The sequence below is a fragment of the Physeter macrocephalus genome, chromosome 17 (assembly GCF_002837175.3).
Source record: "Physeter macrocephalus isolate SW-GA chromosome 17, ASM283717v5, whole genome shotgun sequence".
Taxonomy (NCBI): domain Eukaryota; kingdom Metazoa; phylum Chordata; class Mammalia; order Artiodactyla; family Physeteridae; genus Physeter; species Physeter macrocephalus.
Window position 1 is genome coordinate 43,053,851 of NC_041230.1, and position 20,986 is coordinate 43,074,836.

General features: G+C 44.7%; 1 protein-coding gene across 2 annotated transcripts in view; it reads left to right on the forward strand.

Annotated features, from left to right (window-relative positions):
• Positions 1-20,986, forward strand: part of COG4 (component of oligomeric golgi complex 4) — a 28,539-nt gene that overhangs the window by 5,077 nt on the left and 2,476 nt on the right. Inside the window, exons 4-15 of one of the 2 annotated variants that reach the window (XM_007102556.4) lie at positions 1,039-1,213; positions 2,494-2,687; positions 4,971-5,076; positions 5,632-5,789; positions 6,760-6,818; positions 9,222-9,355; positions 11,092-11,210; positions 11,764-11,930; positions 12,926-13,091; positions 17,184-17,246; positions 19,850-19,966; positions 20,572-20,664. In XM_007102556.4, the coding sequence (XP_007102618.2) occupies positions 1,039-1,213; positions 2,494-2,687; positions 4,971-5,076; positions 5,632-5,789; positions 6,760-6,818; positions 9,222-9,355; positions 11,092-11,210; positions 11,764-11,930; positions 12,926-13,091; positions 17,184-17,246; positions 19,850-19,966; positions 20,572-20,664 (1,551 nt within the window). The remainder of the gene's footprint in view (positions 1-1,038; positions 1,214-2,493; positions 2,688-4,970; positions 5,077-5,631; positions 5,790-6,759; positions 6,819-9,221; positions 9,356-11,091; positions 11,211-11,763; positions 11,931-12,925; positions 13,092-17,183; positions 17,247-19,849; positions 19,967-20,571; positions 20,665-20,986) is intronic. The other variant, XM_028477590.2, reaches the window with a different exon arrangement.

Genomic DNA, 20,986 nt, shown 5'->3' on the forward strand with positions numbered 1-20,986 from the left:
CAGAGAAAGCCCACACACAGCAACGAAGACCCAACGCAGCCAAAAATAAATAAAATAAAATAAAATAAAATAATCCACCTGCCAATGCAGGGGACACGGGTTCGACCCCTGGTCTGGGAAGATCCCACATGCCGCGGAGCAACTAAGCCCTTGCACCACAACTACTGAGCCTGCACTCTAGAGCCTGCAAGCCACAGCTACTTAGCCCATGTGCCACAACTACTGAGCCCACGCTGTAGACCCTGTGAGCCCTAGAGCCTCCCCCCACCCACCGCTCGCTGCAACTAGAGAAAGCCTGCATGCAGCAATGAAGACCCAACACAGCCAAAAAAAAAAAGAAACACTGTAACAACGTTGTAAATCAACTATACTCCAATAAAAATTTTTAAAAAAGAATGAGATACTGATAAAGATAATATATAAAAAGTAAATAAATAAAACAAAAATACTTTCCATGTATTTTGCATATTTTATTACTTGGTTTACAATATCATGTCCCCAAAATGTCAAATACGTTTTGATTGTGTTATAAATTTAACAATATAAGCCAAATATAAATATGGATTATCCCTGTTCCTGCTTCCATTAAAATAAATGATCTGGTCAATCAAATAAATAAAATTGTCTGATACCCATCAGTAGTACTGACCCTCGTCAACAAGTTTTTTTTGTTTTTTTTTTTTTTGCGGTACGCGGGCCTTTCACTGTTGTGGCCTCTCCCGTTGCGGAGCACAGGCTCCGGACGCGCAGGCTCAGCGGCCATGGCTCACGGGCCCAGCCGCTCCGTGGCACGTGGGATCCTCCCAGACCGGGGCATGAACGCGTGTCCCCTGCATCGGCAGGCGGACCCTCAACCACTGCGCCACCAGGGAAGCCCCGTCAACAAGTTTTGTGAGTGGTAGTGGTGGTGCTTTTTAGTTTACCAGTGAAAGCTGAAAAGGACCTCTGGTTAATCACATTCAGCCCCTGAAACTACCTTCTAGAGAGAGATTTTTGAAAGAATAGGACGTTGTTTCTAACCACCAGGTCTTTTTGCAGAATCGCCTCTATCAGGCCATTCAGAGAGCTGATGACATCTTGGACCTGAAGTTCTGCATGGATGGAGTTCAGACTGCTTTGAGAAATGAAGATTATGAGCAGGCTGCAGCCCACATTCATCGCTACTTGTGCTTGGACAAGTCAGTCATCGAGCTCAGCCGACAGGGCAAAGAAGGTTGGCATCCCAAACTGTTGATTTGTAGTTTAGTTACAAGCATCTGTAATCTGAGCTAGGCAGTCTCAACCAGCAAAAGGACATCTGTTAGGAAATTTCCTTGTCTGGTTGTAGACCCTATGTAGGTCCTAGACCATCACGAGGCAGAGGTTGTTATTTCTACTTTACGGAAAAGAAAACTGAATCCAGATCTACTGTTCCTCTCACCCGTGGGTTCTTTACACTTGGCCATGTTGCCTGCTTATAAAATTTAAATTAGGGACTTCCCTGGTGGTCCAGTGGATAAGACTGCATGCTCCCAATACAGGGGGCCCCGGGTTGATCCCTGGTCAGGGAACTAGATCCCATATGCCACAACTAAAAGATCCTGCATGCCGCAGCAAAGATCCCACATGCCACAACTGAGACCCAGTGCAGCCAAATAAATAAATATATATATTTTTTAATTTAAAATTAAATTTTTAGTTTGGTGTTCTGGGCCTCCCATGATCTCAACCCACTTGTCTTTCTAGCCTTATTTCATGCCATTCACTCATGCATCCATCCATTGTGCACGCATTTATTGAGCTCTTCTATATACCAGGATATGTACTATCTGCAATACTCAGCAAATACTCTGCATCTTTCTGTTTCTAATCCTTTGCTCATTTCGTTCCCCTTGCGTGGAATGTATGTTCCCCCTGCTCAGGTATCAAAATCCTGCCCGTCTTTGAGAGATGGATTATCATCTCTAGGAAGCCTTTTCTGATTACTTCAACCAGAAATGTGACTTGTGGGCACCTTTCTTATGACACTTCTCATACACTGAATTTTATTACAGTTATTTGCACACAAATCTTATTTCTTTCAGTTGATTGTAACTTCTCTGACAATAGGATCATGGCTGATTTATCTCTTAATCATCCATATTGTTTTTTGTTTTGTTTTGTTTTATTGTGTTTTTTTTTTTTGTGATACGCGGGCCTCTCACTGTTGTGGCCTCTCCCCCGTTGTGGAGCACAGGCTCCGGACATGCAGGCTGAGCGGCCATGGCTCACGGGCCTAGCCACTCTGCGGCATGTGGGATCTACCCGGACGGGGGCACGAACCCGTGTCCCCTGCATCGGCAGGCGGACTCTCAACCACTGCGCCACCAGGGAAGCCCCCATCCATATTGTTAGTATAGCATCTTACACACACTAAGTGCTCAATACATATTTTTGGAATGTGCAGACCAGGTGGCATATACCTGACATAGTACCATTCTTTACCTTAATTCTCATTTTCTCCCCATTGTGCAGGCAGCGTGATTGATGCCAACCTGAAATTGCTGCAGGAAGCTGAGCAGCGTCTCAAAGCCATTGTCACAGAGAAGTTTGCCATTGCCACTAAGGAAGGGGATCTGCCCCAGGTGGAGCGCTTCTTCAAGATCTTCCCACTGCTGGGTTTGCATGAGGAGGGACTAAGCAAGTTCTCAGAATACCTTTGCAAGCAGGTATGGCTCCTGATTGCTTGGCAGGATAATGTACAGTTCTCCACCTGCAGATTGGGGCACTGGATGGATACATTTTCTGCGGATACTTTTTGCCTCTGGATTTGACTCCCCTTTTCTGCTGTATCCTGGCAGGACTGGATGCATACATTTATTCAACACTTACCTATTACCAGTCTGCTGTGTACCAGGCATGGCCTGGACATCTGCTGCTGTACATTTATTTCCAACAGACCAAGTGAAAGTATAGGAAAATTAAAATGCAGATTCTCTGACAAGTTGAATCACCCTTTCCAAGCTGTCAACCAGGGACTGGCTTCTTTAAAGAGCATTCAGAGAAGTTGGTTAGTGGTTTTAAGACTTCATAACAGGCTTCAGTCTCAAAATAAGACTTGGTGGTGAGGGGGGAACCCAGGCTTACGTCTCAAAAATTGAGATGAAGCAGGTGAGGTCACTTAAGATTAAAACTGAAAAAGAAAGAGGCTTCAGTTAGTCTCAGCTCGCCTCCGCCCAGCCCATCCTTAGGTGGAGAGAAGCAAACATCAGTAGGCTTATGTGCACAGGGTTGTTGTTATTTTTCAACTATATGTCACAGTGCATCCTGTCCCCACCCCCTCAATTCTATATAATGGAACATTATTTTGCCATTAAGAAAAATGAGACAGTTCCATATGTGCTGACACATTTTACTCTCTCACATGTGGTTGGTTAAGTTAAATAACAGTATGCTATCATTCATGTTTAAAATGAAGGGAGTGGCAGTAAAAATGTATGCTTATATAAACATAGGATATTTTTGGAATGGTTAACAGTGGTCGCCTCTCAAGAGGAGACTTAGGAGACCAAGAGAAATGGGTAAGATGAAGAACTACTTTTCACCAGACACTCCTTTGTTTCTTTTGAATGTTTAAGTATGTTTTACCCATTCTAAAAATTAATTAACTAAAAATAAAATATAACTGCTTTGTGGGACTTTTTCTTTTTACATTTATTTATTTTTGGCTACGTTGGGTCTTCATTGCTGCACACGGGCTTTCTCTAGTTGTGGCGAGTAGGAGCTACTCTTCATTGAGGTGCACGGGCTTCTCATTGTGGTGGCTTCTTTTGCTGCAGAGCATGGGCTCCAGGCGTGCAGGCTTCAGTAGTTGTGGCACCTGGGCTCAGTAGTTGTGGCTCATGGGCTCTAGAGCGCAGGCTCAGTAGTTGTGGCTCAAGGGCCTAGTTGCTCCGCGGCATGTGGGATCTTCCCAGACCAGGTATCGAACCTGTGTCCCCTGCACTGGCGGACGGATTCTTAACCACTGCACCACCAGGGAAGTCCCTATGGTACTCTTTTATCAGTATATTTTTTTTTTAATCAGTACTTTGCCATCTGAAACCTGGAAATGGTTTCTACTGTTAACCTCTTAAAAATCCCTTCCAAGTACCCAGATTCCTTCCCCTGCTCAACGAAGCACCGTTAATAATAATGATAACTTTGAGTTATACTTTGAAACAATTATTGAAACTTGGGACTCTCTCCCCAGTTTAATGACTGTAGATGTTATCAAAGAAAAGGAAAGCTTTATTTATACCTCTGAATGGAAGAAGAGTTAACAACTGTGTTAAGTTCTTTGTCTTCCCTGAGGCCTGGACAACCCAGAGCCCCCAAGGGATGTTCCTGTGTGCTGCCTAGGCTTTCAAGCATCAAGGGAAAAAGAAAGCCAATGGGAGGTCTTTTTGGAAAACTGACGCTAGCCTTTGGTCTAAGAAATATATGTGGGGACTTCCTGGGTGGCGCAGTGGTTAAGTATCCACCTGCCACTGCAGGGGACACGGGTTCCATCCCTGGTCTGGGAAGATCCCACATGCCGCGGAGCATCTAAGCCCGTGCGCCACAACTACTGAGCCTGCGCTCTAGAGCCCACGAGCCACAACTACTGAAGCACGCATGCTCTAAAACCTGCGTGCCGCAACTACTGAGCCTGTGTGCTGCAACTACTGAGCCTGCGTGCTGCAACTACTGAAGCCCATGCACCTAGAGCCCAAGCTCCGCAGCAAGAGAAGCCACTGCAATGAGAAGCCCGCACAACGCAACAAAGAGTAGCCCCCCACTCGCCGCAACTAGAAAAAGCCTGCACATAGCAGCAAAGACCCCACGCAGCCAAAAATAAAATTTAAAAAAAAAGTTGAAAAAATAACTTTAACATTCTCTTCTTGTGCGTATATGTACGTATATATGTTCAAAACAGAAATATGAGCAGTTAACCTTTTAAAAAAAAATGTGTGGATTTTCTACTTTTTCAGGTGGCCAGTAAAGCTGAGGAGAATCTACTGTTGGTTCTAGGGACAGACATGAGTGATCGAAGAGCTGCAGTCATCTTTGCAGATACACTCACTCTTCTGTTTGAAGGCAAGCCCCTTTTTCCACTCCCGGGAGACTGGACACACTTATAACACCTGCATCACTAGCGTTTCTTTTCTCCTCGCTAGCCTGATGCCTTTAATTTAATCCTATGGTTTGCTATATGTTGACTTATTGGAGAATTAACTTCTCAGTTCAGTACCTGATTAGCAAAGATTAGTTAGCATCTCTCAGATGTTTTGATTCTCCCTAGTCCTTGAGACCCAAACTCTAAGAGTGAATTTAACCCCAAAATAAATGACTGGGAAGAGTGATGCTTATTTCCAAAGATGCTCCTGTAGAAACTATTAGTATAATTTATCAAATGACTGCTGGTTTACTAAGCACTGTGCATATTTAACAGACACATTTGCTTAGCAACTCCTGGCACTGATTTGCTTAGCAACTCCTGGCACTTTACTTCCCAAAATTTGTGTTCATTTTGGGAAGTAAAACAGCCAAAAAGGGTTGAGTTAGACCCCAGGTCAGTCCTGGATGGAAGAAAGGAGTTTATCTTATGGGAAGAATATTTGGAATACAACCCTCTCACTTTTTCTCTTCTAGGGATTGCCCGAATTGTAGAGACCCATCAGCCAATAGTGGAAACCTATTATGGCCCAGGGAGACTTTATACCCTGATAAAATATCTGCAGGTGGAATGTGACAGACAGGTGGAGAAGGTGGTAGACAAGTTCATCAAGCAGAGGGACTACCACCAGCAGGTGAGCAGGGGAGGCTTATAGTTGGTTTAGTAGCAGCATTAGTGAGCAGCACTGAATAGAATAAATTAGGGAGGGGAGTGAAAAAAGGTGTAGCTAGGAGAAAAATGGCAAATGCAGACTGGCCTGCATCTTGCCCCTCACCAGCTTACTTTGGACTTGATGTGTTGTCAAGTTAATGATGGCCTCAGTACATGACTGAGAAGGAAATAGAAAGGGCTTCCTAAAAGGAACACAACAGAAACGTTAGACCACTTCTCTATCACAGAATGTACAATAGTGCCTTCTAGTGATTTAATGGAATTTTACATCTTAAGATCCTATTCAGTGTTAAGTAATTTGTCTCAAATTTCTCCTTCATTCCTTAAGTGCTAAAGGTAACATTTGCTTTTTTATTTTATTTTTTTTTTTATTTTTATTTTTTTTTGTGGTATGTGGGCCTCTCACTGTTGTGGCCTCTCCCATTGCGGAGCACAGGCTCCGGACGTGCAGACCCAGCGGCCACGGCTCACGGGCCCAGCCGCCCCGCGGCACGCGGGATCCTCCCGAACCGGGGCACGAACCCGTGTCCCCTGCATCGGCAGGCGGACTCCCAACCACTGCGCCACCAGGGAAGCCCAACATTTGCTTTTTTAGAACTTTGTTCCTCCATTCCTTTGAGCAGATAAAGTAAGAGTAGGACTTAGAAATAGGAGTAGCCCCATACAATTTTATTTCTAGAACTCTGGGAGACTCTAGACCGTAGTCCATTGGAACAGCAGTAGCGTCACTTTTAAGTGCGGTAACAGAGGTGAATGTTAGCATTATAAATCAAAAGGAAATCTTTGGCTCCTCATCCTGAGAGCCTACTTTTGGCTTGTCTGTTAAACAAACTAAACCTAAGCATACTTATGCCAGAAGTTTGGAGTGACCAGCGAGGGGCAGATAGAAGGAGGGAGGGGAAGAGCATTCTCATTTCTGTGGTATATTGCAGTTCCGGCGTGTCCAGAACAACTTGATGAGAAACTCTGCATCCGAAAAAATAGAACCAAGGTAATAATGCTCTTTTCTTCAGCCCATAGGAGTTTGAATTGGTAATCAAGTATCATTCAGAGACTGCTCTCTTACAATGTGGTTTATGTTTTAAAAATACTTTATCTATGACTCTTTTTTAAAATGGAATATAGTATACAAACAAAAGCATATGTATAACATATTTGTGTTTTATAAAGAATACTAGATCATTACCAATACTTTTGAACTCCCCAAAGTGACTCTCCTCCCCCAAAGGTAACTACTATCCTAAAATTTTTAACTTTTACTTTTTTCTAATAAAAGTAACATATGCTTATTAAAAGAAATGCCATGGACATATATACACTACCAAATGTAAATTAGATAGCTAGTGGGAAGCTGCCGCATAGCACAGGGAGATCACCTCTGTGCTTTGTGACCACCTAGAGGGGTGGGATAGGGAGGGTGGGAGGGAGGGTGACGCAAGAGGGAAGAGATATGGGGATATATGTATATGTATAGCTGATTCACTTTGTTGGAAAGCAGAAACTAACACACCATTGTAAAACAGTTATACTCCAATAAAGATGTTAAAAAAAAAATCAACTGTACTTCAATAAAAAAATTGAAATTTTTAAAATGAAAAAAAAAAATAAATGCCAAACGTAAAAGTGTATTCATTCAATCAGTAAATTTTTGCTGTATACATATTATGTGCCAGGCACTGGTCCTTGGTACTGGGGATATTTCAGAAAGCAAAGTGAACAAAACAGACATAATACTTTCTTTGTGGCATTTATGGTCTATAAAGTAGACAATAATAGCTAACATGTATATAGTGTGTACTGTCTGCCAGACATTGTTCTAAACACTTAACCAATGTTAAATTATTTAATCTAGGGTTTCTCAGCTTCCATACTATTGGCATTTTGGCTGGGTAATTTCTTTGTTGTGGAGAACTACCTGTGCATTGTAAAATGTTTAGCAGCACCCCTGGCCTCAACCCACTAGATGCTGGTAGCGTGATATCACCAGACACTGCCGAATGTACCCCGGGAGGTGAAGTCACCCCCAGTTAAGATCACTGATTTAATCCATAAACACTTTTTACAGATGAGGAAACTGAAGCCTGGAGAGGTTAAGTGACTTGCCCAAGGTCGTTCAACTAGAAAGTGGCAGAGCCAGGAATAGAATCCAAGCAGTCTGAGTCTAGAGTTGGTGCTGTTAACCATTACAACATACTGAGCATAGAGTACAGGGAAGCATGTAATAAAGGGATGTAACCTAAGCTGATGAAGTTCAAGAAAAAAAATCCTGAGGAAATGACCTTAGATCTGAGACTTTAAGAGTAAATAGGGGGACCCCCCTGGTGGCGCAGTGGTTAAGACTCCGTGCTCCCAATGCAGAGGGCAGGGGTTCCATCCCTGGTTGGGGAACTAAGATCCCGCATACCGCGCAGCACAGAAAGAGTAAATAGGAATAAGAGGTGAAATGTGTAACACGTAGAGCAGGGAAAGCACATGCAAAGACCCTGTGTATTTGAAAAACCCAAAGAAGGCCAGTATAGCTGAAGTGCATAGAGTTGGCAAGAGCCTGCTATGAGATGAACCTGGTGAGGTTGTTAGAGTCAGGCCATTCAGTGTCTTGTATCCTAAGAGCTATGGAAATCATGTGATTATGGTATGACCAGATTTATGTTTTGTAAAGATCTCTTGGACTGCAGTGTGGAAAATGAGTTAATTTTTTCTATAATGTGAGGGAGGGGATCAACTTCATTCTTGGTAATGTGGATATTTGTTATCCCAGCACAATTGTTGAGAAGACTACTCTTTCTTCATTGAATTGTCTTAGCATTCTGGTTGGAAATCTGTTGACCATAAACGTCAAGATTTCTGGACTGTTAGTTAATCTGTATGTCTATTCTTATGCCAGTAAAACCACACTGTCTTGTTTGCTGTAGCTTTGTAGTAAGTTTTAAAATTGGAAAGTGTGAGTCCTCCAAGTCCTTACTTTTCCAAGATTGTTTTGGCTATTCACCTGGTTAAATGAATGGGTGTGAGACACAGTTTAAGGATGTACCCTAAAAAATCCCAGCACAGCTACATGAGGGCTTAGGGAGGTGTGATTTCTTTCACATGAAGCATAGATAATTTTTACTAATAGATAATTTTAAACCACTAACAAAAATACATCTCCCAATCTCTTATTTAGCCCTGGCAGAATTTTAGGGGGTGAATAGTTCAGGTGAAACATGTAAATGGGATATGTGGTTGACAGCTGTCTCTGATTATAATTGGACCAGCAGAGCCAGGAGGTCCATCGGGCAGAGCTGACCCTTCTGGGCCCAGGGGGAAGGGGAGTTTGGGACTATGTTTGCCCTGTAGCTCTTATATCTGAAGGAATCCAGTGTCCTGCTTATTCTTTCTGCTCCATGTGTCTCAGGGAACTGGATCCTATCCTGACTGAGGTCACCCTGATGAATGCCCGCAGTGAGCTGTACTTACGCTTCCTCAGGAAAAGAATCAGCTCAGATTTTGAGGTGGGGGACTCCATGGCCTCAGAAGAAGTAAAACAAGGTAAAGGCATTTCCCATGTTCTCTGGGATGGGCTGGGGTATAGTTGGCTCTGTTTTGTAATACTTAAGTCTCAGATCTTTTAATATGGAAATAATTGGGGCTTATTAGTCTGTGGGGGGGGGGGTCTGTGGACAAATTGACTCCCAGTAAGAAATCTAGACTTACCAGATTTTAGAATTGGACTGGCTCTTTGAGGCCATCTAATCATTTTACACATGAGGAAAGCTAAAGGCAAGTGTGGTTCGATGATTTTCCTCTGCTCTTTTCCCCATACTATGTTTCCTCACAAGCTCAGATGTAGGGATTGGTGTTTAAGTAGGTGATATGTGCACAAGATAGATGGGTAGGTAGATAGAACAAAAAAATATACATAATTTCATGAGGGAACTTAAAGGAGTGATAGAAATATTCTAAAACTGGATTGTGGCTATTGTTACAAAACTCTATAGAATTACTAAAAAAAAATCATTGAATTGTACAGGTACAGTGGGTGAATTTTATGGTATATAAATTATACTTCAATGTAGTATTGAGGTATAATATTGAGAAAAGAATATGCAGTATAAAGAATATACAAAAAGAGTACATGGTATAAAGAAAGCCTTTCACTCCCTCCCTCAGTCTCCCAGTTCCTCCAGTCGCAATTTTTGAAGGGATAAATATGTTGAAGAAAAAGGTGTGCCATAGTCCTATTTTATGGACAATTGACTCTCCACATTTTTAAGAAGACCATTTAATTCCTGCTGGTTGAGTATAGGCAGGATTCCCTGAACTGGAGACCCGAAACTGACCCAACATCTGTGGCATTCTGCATGGCTTGTATCAATAATACACGGCAAGGGAATTATTTATATGACCCAGGTGGTTTTTTCTTTTTTTTTTTTGCCACGCTGTGTGGCTTGCGGGATCTTAGTTCCCCGACCAGGGATCGAACCCATGCCCCGTGAAGTGGAAGCACGGAGTCCTAACCACTGGATCACCAGGGAATTCCCTGAATTGGTGTTTAAAGGAGGATACATGCTCATTTAAAGTTTGCTGCTTATTGCTGTTATAATAACCATGTGTGTTCAGAGTTGCACTGTTTAATACAGAAGCCACAAGCCATTTAATTAAAATTAAATAAAATTAAAAATTCAGTTCCTCAATCATATTAAGCACATTTCAAGTACTTAATAGTGGTGCTATATTAGACAACAGATATAGAACATTTCCGTCATCACAGAAAATTCTGTTGGATAGCACTGGTTAGAGAATGAAATGGTCTGTACCCGATATATTTTAGTCTTCGGCTTTGGAAGCTTATGTCTTTTGAGTCTTACCAGTTAATTCTAAGGAAATAATGGAAAAGAAGTAAAAACTTCTTTGTACAATAACATTAACTAAAATCTCCAATGACTATGATTTCCAATTATCTCTAATAATGGCAAAATGTTTGGAAATAACCCAGATGTCTAAAAACAGACCATCTACATGATAAGATATCACACAGCCATTAAAAATAAGTAAGCTAAAAAGAAGAAAAACTAAGCCATGTAGAAACATTGAAATATTTGTGATATAATTTTTTGTGTGTGTGATATACTTTTTAAGCAGAATACAAAATTTTATTGGTACTGTGATTATAACCATGTAAATCATGTACAGATTTGGAACAGAGACTAGAAAGGGACCTGAAAAAAATGATCTATTTCCCTTGGGGAAGAAGAGTGAATATTCCTTTCTTGGCTGTCTCCTAGAGCACCAGAAGTCCCTGGACAAACTCCTCAATAACTGCCTACTGAGCTGCACCATGCAGGAGCTAATTGGTCTGTATATTACCATGGAGGAATACTTCATGAGGGAGACTGTCAACAAGGTAGGAGAGAGGACACATCCCTGGGAATTGGGGCTTCCTGTCCAGGAAGCCAGGCTGAAGGGAATGGCCGAGGCATGTCATAGTTCTTGGTCCTGCTTTGAGAATACCCTTGCATGCAGACTGAGTGTACTGCTTTAAATAGTTAGAGGGCATCTTTGGAGTGATCAGGCTCTTTGTGGACCCAACTGAGACTTCCTTCCCAAGGATCACAAAAGAATACCTCAGCTCCTCAGGGAACCTACCTGTTCCCTGCCTCCCTGGAGGTATGTGGGTGAGGAGCGGAAAGAAGGGCCTTGCCTGGTGTCTTACAACCTACATAACAGATGTTCCCAAGGCAAATGCCCTAAATACTTAATTTCCTAACGTGATCAGTAGGGAAGTGAGCCATTTTGGCAAGGAAGAACCACACCAAGCTGTGGCCAGAATAAGCTATGTTGGGAAAAACATGGACAAGGTACAGAAAAGGGAGCAGAGCCAGGGCCTGTTCCAGAACCATCTAGAACCGTGACATACAGAACTGGGGCCCTCATTGGGTGCTTTGCCTTTTGTGTAGGCTGTGGCTCTGGACACCTATGAGAAGGGCCAGTTGACATCCAGCATGGTGGATGATGTCTTCTACATTGTTAAGAAGTGCATTGGGCGGGCTCTGTCTAGCTCCAGCATCGATTGTCTCTGTGCCATGATCAACCTCGCCACCACAGAGCTGGAGTCTGACTTCAGGTACAGTTAACACCCTTACTGCTTTCTAGGAGGCAAAAAGGTCCTAGTTGTGGTTGCTTCCTGAGGCCCATTTTGTTTCTTCCTTTTTTCCTTATGATTGTAGTTCTATACAGGATATAAGCTCCCATCCATAGCTCAACATCCTTGACTCCAGGCAGTTGTACAGCAACCAGATATGTTATAGGCCGAATCTGTGTTCCCTGGACTGGATTGGAGGAGTTACTGACCCTCAGACTTAGGAAAGAGACCAGGCAGCTCAGATGAGGGCAGTAGTTGTAATATTAACATTGATAATTACCTCTGCTACAGACCAGGCACTGTGCCAACTTCCTGCTCCTGTTCGGTCCTAATAGCGACCCTATGAGGTAGGAAACATAAGCTCTCTTTTGTAAATGAGGAAACAGGCTCAGGGAGATCACACATCTCATAAATGGTAGAACAGGGAGTAGAGTGTGACATTCAAAACCTGTTCTCTCGGGCTTCCCTGGTGGCACAGTGGTTGAGAGTCCGCCTGCCGATGCAGGGGACACGGGTTCGTGCCCCGGTCCGGGAAGATCCCACATGCCGCGGAGCGGCTGGGCCCGTGAGCCATGCCCACTGAGCCTGCGCGTCCAGAGCCTGTGCTCCGCAACGGGAGAAGCCACAGCAGTGAGAGGCCCGCGTACCACAAAAAAAAAAAAAACCTATTCTCTCAACTCTTACACGGTACTGCCTTCTCTTGAGTTTTTTGGAGCTCAGTGGCGTTAAGTGAAAGCCTCATAGGGAGTGAAGAGTTGGCCAGTCTCCTCTGGATTCTTTCATATCAGTACCTTTGAGAGGGTGTTGGCCTCTCATACCCTGGCTACTCAGCATCTCGTATGGTGATCTCAAGGATTGGTTATTCCCTGGAAAGAGCAACTTACGCTTCTGGGTCAGGGTAGTGAGCCCTTTGGTGATGCTGAACTGGAGGCCAGGTTGAGTGTTGTCAATCCTCATATGCCAGTCTGCCCCCCCAGGGACGTTCTGTGTAACAAGCTGCGGATGGGCTTCCCTGCCACCACCTTTCAGGACATCCAGCGTGGGGTGACAAGTGCCGTGAACATCATGCACAGCAGCCTCCAGCAGGGCAAATTTGACACTAAAGGCATCGAGAGCACTGACGAGGCCAAGCTGTCCTTCCTGGTAGGTAGCCCCACAGGTTGGGAGCTGCTCAATTTATCTCAAGGGGTTGAACTGTGACCTCTAAGCCACAGTATAACAAGACTTCAACTGGAGACTTTTCCTCCAGTGTCTGTATACAAGGAAAATTCCTCCTTTAAGGAAACCTCCTCCTAGAAGGTTGTGAAACCATTTCTTACCCAGGGACCTATTTCACAGCAGCCCGAGCCAGAACATGCACTGTTCCCTGCCTGGAAGGCTAGGCGCCTCAGCTCTCCCCAGCGCTTATTCCCAAGAGCACTACCCAGCTGTTGAGGGGCTCCACTGAGTATCAGGCTTGGATTACATCTGTGCCTGGCCCCCAGACTACTTCCCTAAGGACATCCCACAACATGGGTTGGGGCTGACCCGTTAGGCCTACCAAACTGCTTTTCTAGCGCACTTCTCAGGCTCTCAGCTTCCTCAGAAAGGTGACCTTCTTAAAAGTCCTGCTACACAGAACGGCAGTCTTAACCATTGTGTGACAGCTGGGGAAGGAGAAGCGTGGAAGGACGAAGGGATTTATACAGGGTAACAACCAATTTGTGATGAGCCAGAAAAAGAATGCAGATGAGCCCTGGGCCGGTGATCAGGCGTTTCTGGCACGTGGCTTTTTTTCGTGTGTGGGTACAGCGCCGTCAGAGGTCACTCTGCTCCACCGCCACACTGGCCAGGCTCTGAGTCTGCCTGGCTCCTGGGGTTCAGAGACCTGACGGAAGCATCCAATAGCAGAGCTCTGAGTCAACAGTCCACAGATGGGGTCTCGGAACACCTGGGGGTAGGATGCAAAAATGTATACACTTTTTTTTTCTAGAAGCAAGGTCCTTAGCTTTTATCATTCTTAAAGGGGCCTGTAACACCGAAAGAGTTAAGATGTTGCTTTCAGAGACAGAAGCCTAAACATGCTAATATCTACCTTGCCCCTATGCAGGGGAGCCCACAGTAACTAGTCCTCAGACAGATCCAATGAAGTCTATTTAGGAAACCTTACTTTCTCCTTGTCATTGAAAATATCTTCCCTGAGCATGGGTTCTGTCTTTTTAGGATGTCATGGTTGTTGCCAAAAAAGAGGATGAACTCCAAGAAACTACTGCCTCTAAAATATGGTACCTTTGGAGAACTTTGCCAAAATTTCTGGCGACCGGCTTCATATGATCATGAACTGACTTAAATTTTTCATTTTGTTTGCATTCTATTTCTTTTTTTTTTTTTTCTATTTCATTTTTTATAGAACTTATTTTCATTCTTTCATTTCTCTGCTCAGAAATGATTCCTTGCTACCTACCATATCAAAACTAGACATCTTTGCCTGACAGTTTGTTGAAGGCCCCCAGAATCTGATTCATCCTGTCACTCTAGTCCTGTTTTCCAACCCTTGGCTCCACGAGTCCCCACTAGGCTGGCTGCTGTGTGTTCACACATTCGCTGCTCCCATTCAGACAGCTTCATTGTTTGAGGGCGCAGAAGATAAGGCCAACAAGAAAAGGTGATGCTAAATGCTTGGTGACAGTTTTCTGGTTTTCCTGATGCCAAGTACTTAAAATGTCATCACTCCCACTGTAGGACCTGTTTCTTATGTCACCTTGATTCATTTGGCTGTCAAGGTGAATTCCCCAACAGGGCTCATGTATCATTCACCATGAGCTAGGGATAAGCCCAGTGGATCCGTGCTTACAAGGACTGTCAGTACAAGGAAACTTCGACATCAAAGTTTTTGGTATTTGAAATCAATACCATTTGAACTCAAATCCATTTTTCCCTCATGACAGATTTTACTTATGCCCTCAAATGCCTTGGAAATGTTTATGTTGTGGCCGTCATCCTTGAGCTCTCATGACAGTGCAGTTATTTCTCTGGAAGCTTGCGATGTTAGCAGCCTTGTGCTGTGGCATGCTAATGAAAGACCTCAAGTCTCATCCATCCACCATGCAAGTGGTCTTAGCAGCATTGTCAGCAACATGATCTTGCAGTGTTAGCCTCAGGACACTGACAAGGGCAGTATTTTTGTGGAAGACAGAAGGGACTTCCTAATCTCAATCCCTGGGGTTATGGGATTCTTCTTTACCCTGAAATCCTGAAGCTTTTGACTCATCTCTTGAAATACTAGCCCCTTCCTACCTCACCTCGGCCTTTCTGGTCATGGCACCAGCACACCAGTTCAAAGGCAATGTGATCTTCTCAGACTCTAATCTCTCCCACACAAGGCCTCTAAATTAGTATTCCCAAACCAGAGCTGTGCTCGTGTAGCATTCACCCGCTTTAAATAATCGTCAGTGCCACTCCCTTGTCCACAGGACAGCATAGCTCCCAATTCCTAGTCTGACTTCACCCATCTCTGCAGCTCCACCTCTTGCCATTTCCCTGCACATGTCTGTGCACTGACTCTCCTGGTCCCCAAATACCTTTTTGGATTTTATGCCCCTCTGCATTTGCTGATGTTATCCTTTCTCCAGAAGACAGTCATTCACTCATTCATTCATTCAACAGATATTTATTGGGAAACTTCTATATATCAAGCACTGTTTCAGGTTTTTGAGCTGCACTGCCCAGTATAGTGTGGCTATTTAAATTTAACTTTAAACTAAAAATCCAGCTCCTGAGTTGCACCACCCACATTTCAAGTGCTCAGTAGCAACACATGGCTATTGCTACTGTACTGGACAGTTCAGATTTAGAATACTGCCATCATCAAGAAAGTTCTCTTGGACGGTGCTATGCTAGAGATACAGCTATAGGGAAGACAGACTAGATCCCTGCCTCCTGGAGCTCTCATTCTAGTGGGAAAGGGAAACAGGAAACAAGCAAGACAATATCAGATAATCCTAAGTACCATTAAGATAATATCAAACAGGACACTGGACTAGAGGAGGCCAATGGGGGTGGAGAAATGTACTCACCCTCCTCTCCTATCAGAATTACGTTCCAGCCTTTTAAGTTCCACTCAGTTACCTACTATACCGTGGAGTTTCCTAGAATGCCTCAGACCAAAACATTGTGTCTTTGCTCTAAATGACCATAGCAGTTTTTACCTTAATTGTCACTTTTGTCACATGCTGCTTTTTATGATTGGTGTTTCTGCACCAAGCTCATAAGGCCGTTGAGTTATGAAGGAAGGAGCCCTTGGCCTAGAGTGGGGAGACCTAAATTCTAATCCTGGCTCTAATCCTGTCACTCTTTGAATTGCTGTCCTCCTACCCTGCTTTATTTTTCCTCATGGCATTTATCACTACCTGACACTTATTTATTGACTTCCCTTCTGGAATGTAAACTCTGCGAGGGGATGGATTTTGTCTGCTAACTGCTTTCTTTCCAGTACCTAGAACAGTACCTGGCACATAGTGGGCACTTTAAATATTTGCTGAATCAAAAGTTGACTGACCTTGGTGAATTATTTCACCTTCTTAGGAGTCATATTTCCACCTGTGAGCTGGCTTGATAATACAGTTGACTCTTGAACAACACAGGTTTGAACTGCACAGGTCCACTTACACGTGGATTTTTTTCAATGGTAAATACTACAGTACTACACAATTCACAGTTGGTTAAATCTACAGACGCAGATACGGAGGGCCAACTCTAAGTTACATGCTGATTTCCAACTGCATTCCTAACCCCTGCGTTGGTTCAAGGGTCAGCTGTACTTGTTTTGCAGAAGGTATTTAACAGAGCTAATGATGAGAAAATGCCTCATAGGTGGCAGGCTCTCAGGAAGCAGTTCTTTAATCAATGTCAGCCGTTGCATCACTGACCTGGGCTTGGAGGTTTGGAGCCCAAGGACTTCTCCAAGACTTGCATGCCTAAACATGGAACAAAAAGACCTGAAACTTTGGGTCACTACCTCTGAGGTCAGATGGCTTTGCTGCCTTTGTGTCAAGCCCAGGAGAAAGGGCGAGCCTGGTTCACCATTTCTGCCCACCGAGACCTGAGCCCCCTGCCTGATGACACTGGTGTGGGTGGTCCTTAGTGGGCCCTCCCCGCCCCCGAGCCTCAGGAGTGCAGCTGTCAGCCAGTCTGGCCTTGGAGTGGGTACAAATAATAGTGAGCAGGAAGTCACATTCTTCTGTGCTTGTCTCCCAGGTGACCCTGAACAATGTGGAAGTCTGCAGTGAAAACATCTCCACTTTGAAGAAGACACTGGAGGTACAGGGGAAATTGCCTATCAGCTTTCAGTGGCTGTAGCCTCCCCAGGCCTCCTTTTGAGAGTGAGCCCTGTGTACTCCTCCTAGTGGGGGCTATGGCATTCCCTGGCATTGAGCCAGCTCTTCTTCAGAGCATTTGAGGGGATTCATTAGTGAATGACATCGTAGCAGGACATCTCTGAACTATGGGAAGAGCTCTGACCCATGAGTTAGGAGATCAGAATTCAAATTAGCTCTTCCAGCATATACTTGGCATGTGACCTTGGACAAATCCCTTAACTCCCTGAGCTTCAGTTCTCTCATCTATGAAGCAAGATACAGATCTCCATGGTGCCCTGCTTTGGGTTTGTTGGGTGGCCCGATAAAAAAAACAGGATTGAAAGCACTTTATACAAGTGATAAAGCCTTCTGTAAATTTTGAGATTAAGATGATATGGGGGGAATTCCTTGGCGGTCCAGTGGTTAGGGCTCCGTGCTTTCACTGCCGAGGGCACAGGTTCAATCCCTGGTCGAGGAACTAAGATCCCGCGAGCTGCGTGGCGTGACCGAAAAAAGAAAAAAAAAAGATGATATAGGGTTCACTTAACCCTGTACAGAGCCAGTTGCTGTTGTCATTTTTTAAAGGAAGGCCATGTAACAGTGGAAATTGCTTGGGCTTAGAAGTCACATACCCTGAGTTCAAGTCCCCACTTGACCACTGACCAGTTGTGTGGCCTGAAGCAAGTTCTCTAACCTCCCTGAGCCTCAGTTTCCTCTTTTGTATACAGGGGTAATGCTCTCTGCCCCACAGGTTTGTTGTGAGAATTGAACGAGAATATAAAGCACCTGGTACATGAGCGGCATGCAGTGGTAGTTAATGATTGTATTAGTAGTTATACATAACATCATGGAGCAGTCACTTTGTTAAGTATTAGAAAACGAAGAGCCCAGCTCTCCACCACTCCCCAGCTCTGCCTCTGGGAGAAGAGGGAAGCCAGAGTCCTGCCTCCCCAGCGGACACTCATACCAGGGAAGATGCTTGGCTACAGAAGCGTGGGGCTCAGTGCCGAGGCTGGTGCTGAATGTTGGCTTTAGGGCTGGGTGGACTGAGGAGGCCGGGAGCCAGCACATGAGAAGAGGGCCTAGTTGCTGATGGGGTTCCTGAGGGAGGCTCGGAGAGAGCAGTCAGGTGGGAGTTTACAGTATAAACTGGACCAGATTAGGAATTCACCCCCAAAAAGGCCTTAAAATGGAATAAAATAAGAGCAATATTCACAAACTACCAGCAGCGTAGTGTCTCTCACGTTATAAGTGTTCAACAAGGTAGTTGTCATCGTTTTTAAGTCATGGCACGTTAGATTGTATTCCAGACTTTTTCCTTAACGTTAATTAGTCTGTTGGATTTTGAAGTAAATTTTTGGGAAATGTTAGGAATTCAGAACTGAGCCAGCAGAATTAGCCAAGTGAATGAAAAGAAGGATAACAAAGAGCTGAAAAAACAATTCCCATAAATCACCCCCCCCTTAGATTTGCATTTCACATGTATTCTTTCTCAGCCCCGTCAGCAGTCCTTTGAGATAGGCAGGTCAGGTGGTGTGACATCCGTTTAACAGATGAGGTTAAAAGGCTAGTTAAAGATAGTAAGTATTGGAGCTGCCACGGGGACTAAGGACCTCTCCCTGCTACATCAGTCCCTTTCCAGCTCTTCCTCACAGCTGCTCCTACCGTAGCCAAAATGGCACCAACTGTTAGGAGGCTATAGGAAATGCAGGCAGCTCCTGCCAACCCAAAGCAGCTCCCCCTGTGGCATTCTCTACAGCTAGACCTTAGTGTGGGATTAGGAACAGGTGCTCTGGAGCCATAATTCCCAGCTTGAATCCCAGCTTCACGACTTACTGCGGTGTGGCTTTAGACAAGTTATTAATTTCTCTGTGCCTTAGTTTCCTCATCTATACAGTAGGGATAATAACAGTGCCTACTCCGTAAGAAAGGTACTTTAATTAATAAAAGTAAAATGCTTAAAACCAGGGGCCTGGCACACAGTAAGCACTTAAATCTTACCTGTGGTCATGACAATATCCCCTGGGCAGCCAGACCAAATTATTTACAAAGCAGATCCTATTACAATAGCTAGTGTCTCCGTAGTGCCTACTACGTTCCAAGCACTGGGCTAAGCACTTTGTGCATCATCTCATCCAACTCTCACAACCACCATGGGAGCAGGAATGTGTTCCCACTTTATGGCCAAGAAAATTAAAGCTTAGAAGCTTTAAATCACTTGACCAAGGTCGGTCAACTAATACATGGCTGAGCCAGGATTTGAAGCCAGAATGCCTGACTCTAAAGGTGTGAAAAACTTCTGATATTTGTGTTTCTTACTCACACCCCCTGACACCAATACCCTCATATTACAAAGAGGGAAGTGGGAGCCAAATGACTAGCCACAGGATCAAACCCAGGTTTCCTGAGACCCAGCCAGGGTTCTTGCCTCGGATCGACCAGAGCTGCTCCCAGAGAATGCTAGAATAGGAGAAATGGCTGGTTTCATGTTGGCCTCTTCGCCCTCCTCACACGCCCATGGCCCAGGCATGCTCAGAAGCCTGATGGCTGGGTGTTCTCCCCTAGAGTGACTGCACCAAGCTGTTCAGCCAAGGCATTGGAGGGGAGCAGGCCCAGGCCAAGTTTGACAGCTGCCTTTCTGACTTGGTTGCCGTGTCCAACAAATTCCGAGACCTCTTGCAGGTAAGCCCCAGGTTCAGCTGCTGCCTGAATCCTGGGCCTGTGTCTCGCTCTGAGAACATTGTCACTGGCTTATCATGGGCTTCATGCATATAAGGAAACGGGAAGGGGGAAGAGGAGGCATGAGGGAGCAGAGTGCAAGCCACTGAACTTGTGCAAGTCCCTTGAAGACTAAAGGTTTTTCAGCAGTGCAGCTGTCATGCTGACAAGCAGGCATTCTGGTCCTCTAGAATCTCCACAGTGCCAGGAGCCCTCAGAAGGGTCCTCAGAGGAAATTGAACCATATGGGTACTGAGATCTGCTTGGCCTTAGCCAAAGGTGCTGCCTAGTACCAGGCACTCAGAAATCTCTTCTTTCTAGAGTTTAACAGACCAACCGCATGGTCTCATCTCTGGCCTGGACCTGAATCAAAATATATCTGGAAAGGAACAGGTTGTTCCTGGCGTCTTTGATTAGCATTATTTCTGTTAGACTTCAGACAGGGCCTGCAGAAAAGCATCATGGTTGGAAGGATGCCCTGACAGTCAAAGGATGGGTAGAGCAGGAGAAAGGGAAGGGATGGAGGCATGTGCCTTCTGTGTCTGATGCATCTCTGCCTTGTCCTACAGGAAGGGCTGATGGAGCTAAACAGCACAGCCATCAAGCCGCAGGTGCAGCCTTGGATCAACACCTTTCTCTCTGTTTCCCACAACATCGAGGAGGTCAGCCTGACCACGGACAGCCACCAAGCCCAGGATTACCCCTCATTCCCCGGCCCACAGCTGGAGCGCAGTGGAGCTGTCTGAACAGACTAGACCTTACATATTTCTCAGGCCCACTTCTCTCGTGCTCGAAGGCTAGGTTCCTCCCAGAAACAGGTGGTTCCTCCCAGAAACAGGTTGTTCCTGCAGTCAGAGGGCTCTGAAAGACATCTAAAGGGAGTTTGCCTTGACCTGACGCATTCTCATTTATTGAGGCTCTTTTTGCCCCACATCTTATAGACTTGGGACCTTCCTTCCTCCCTCCCTCCCTCCCTCCCCCCCT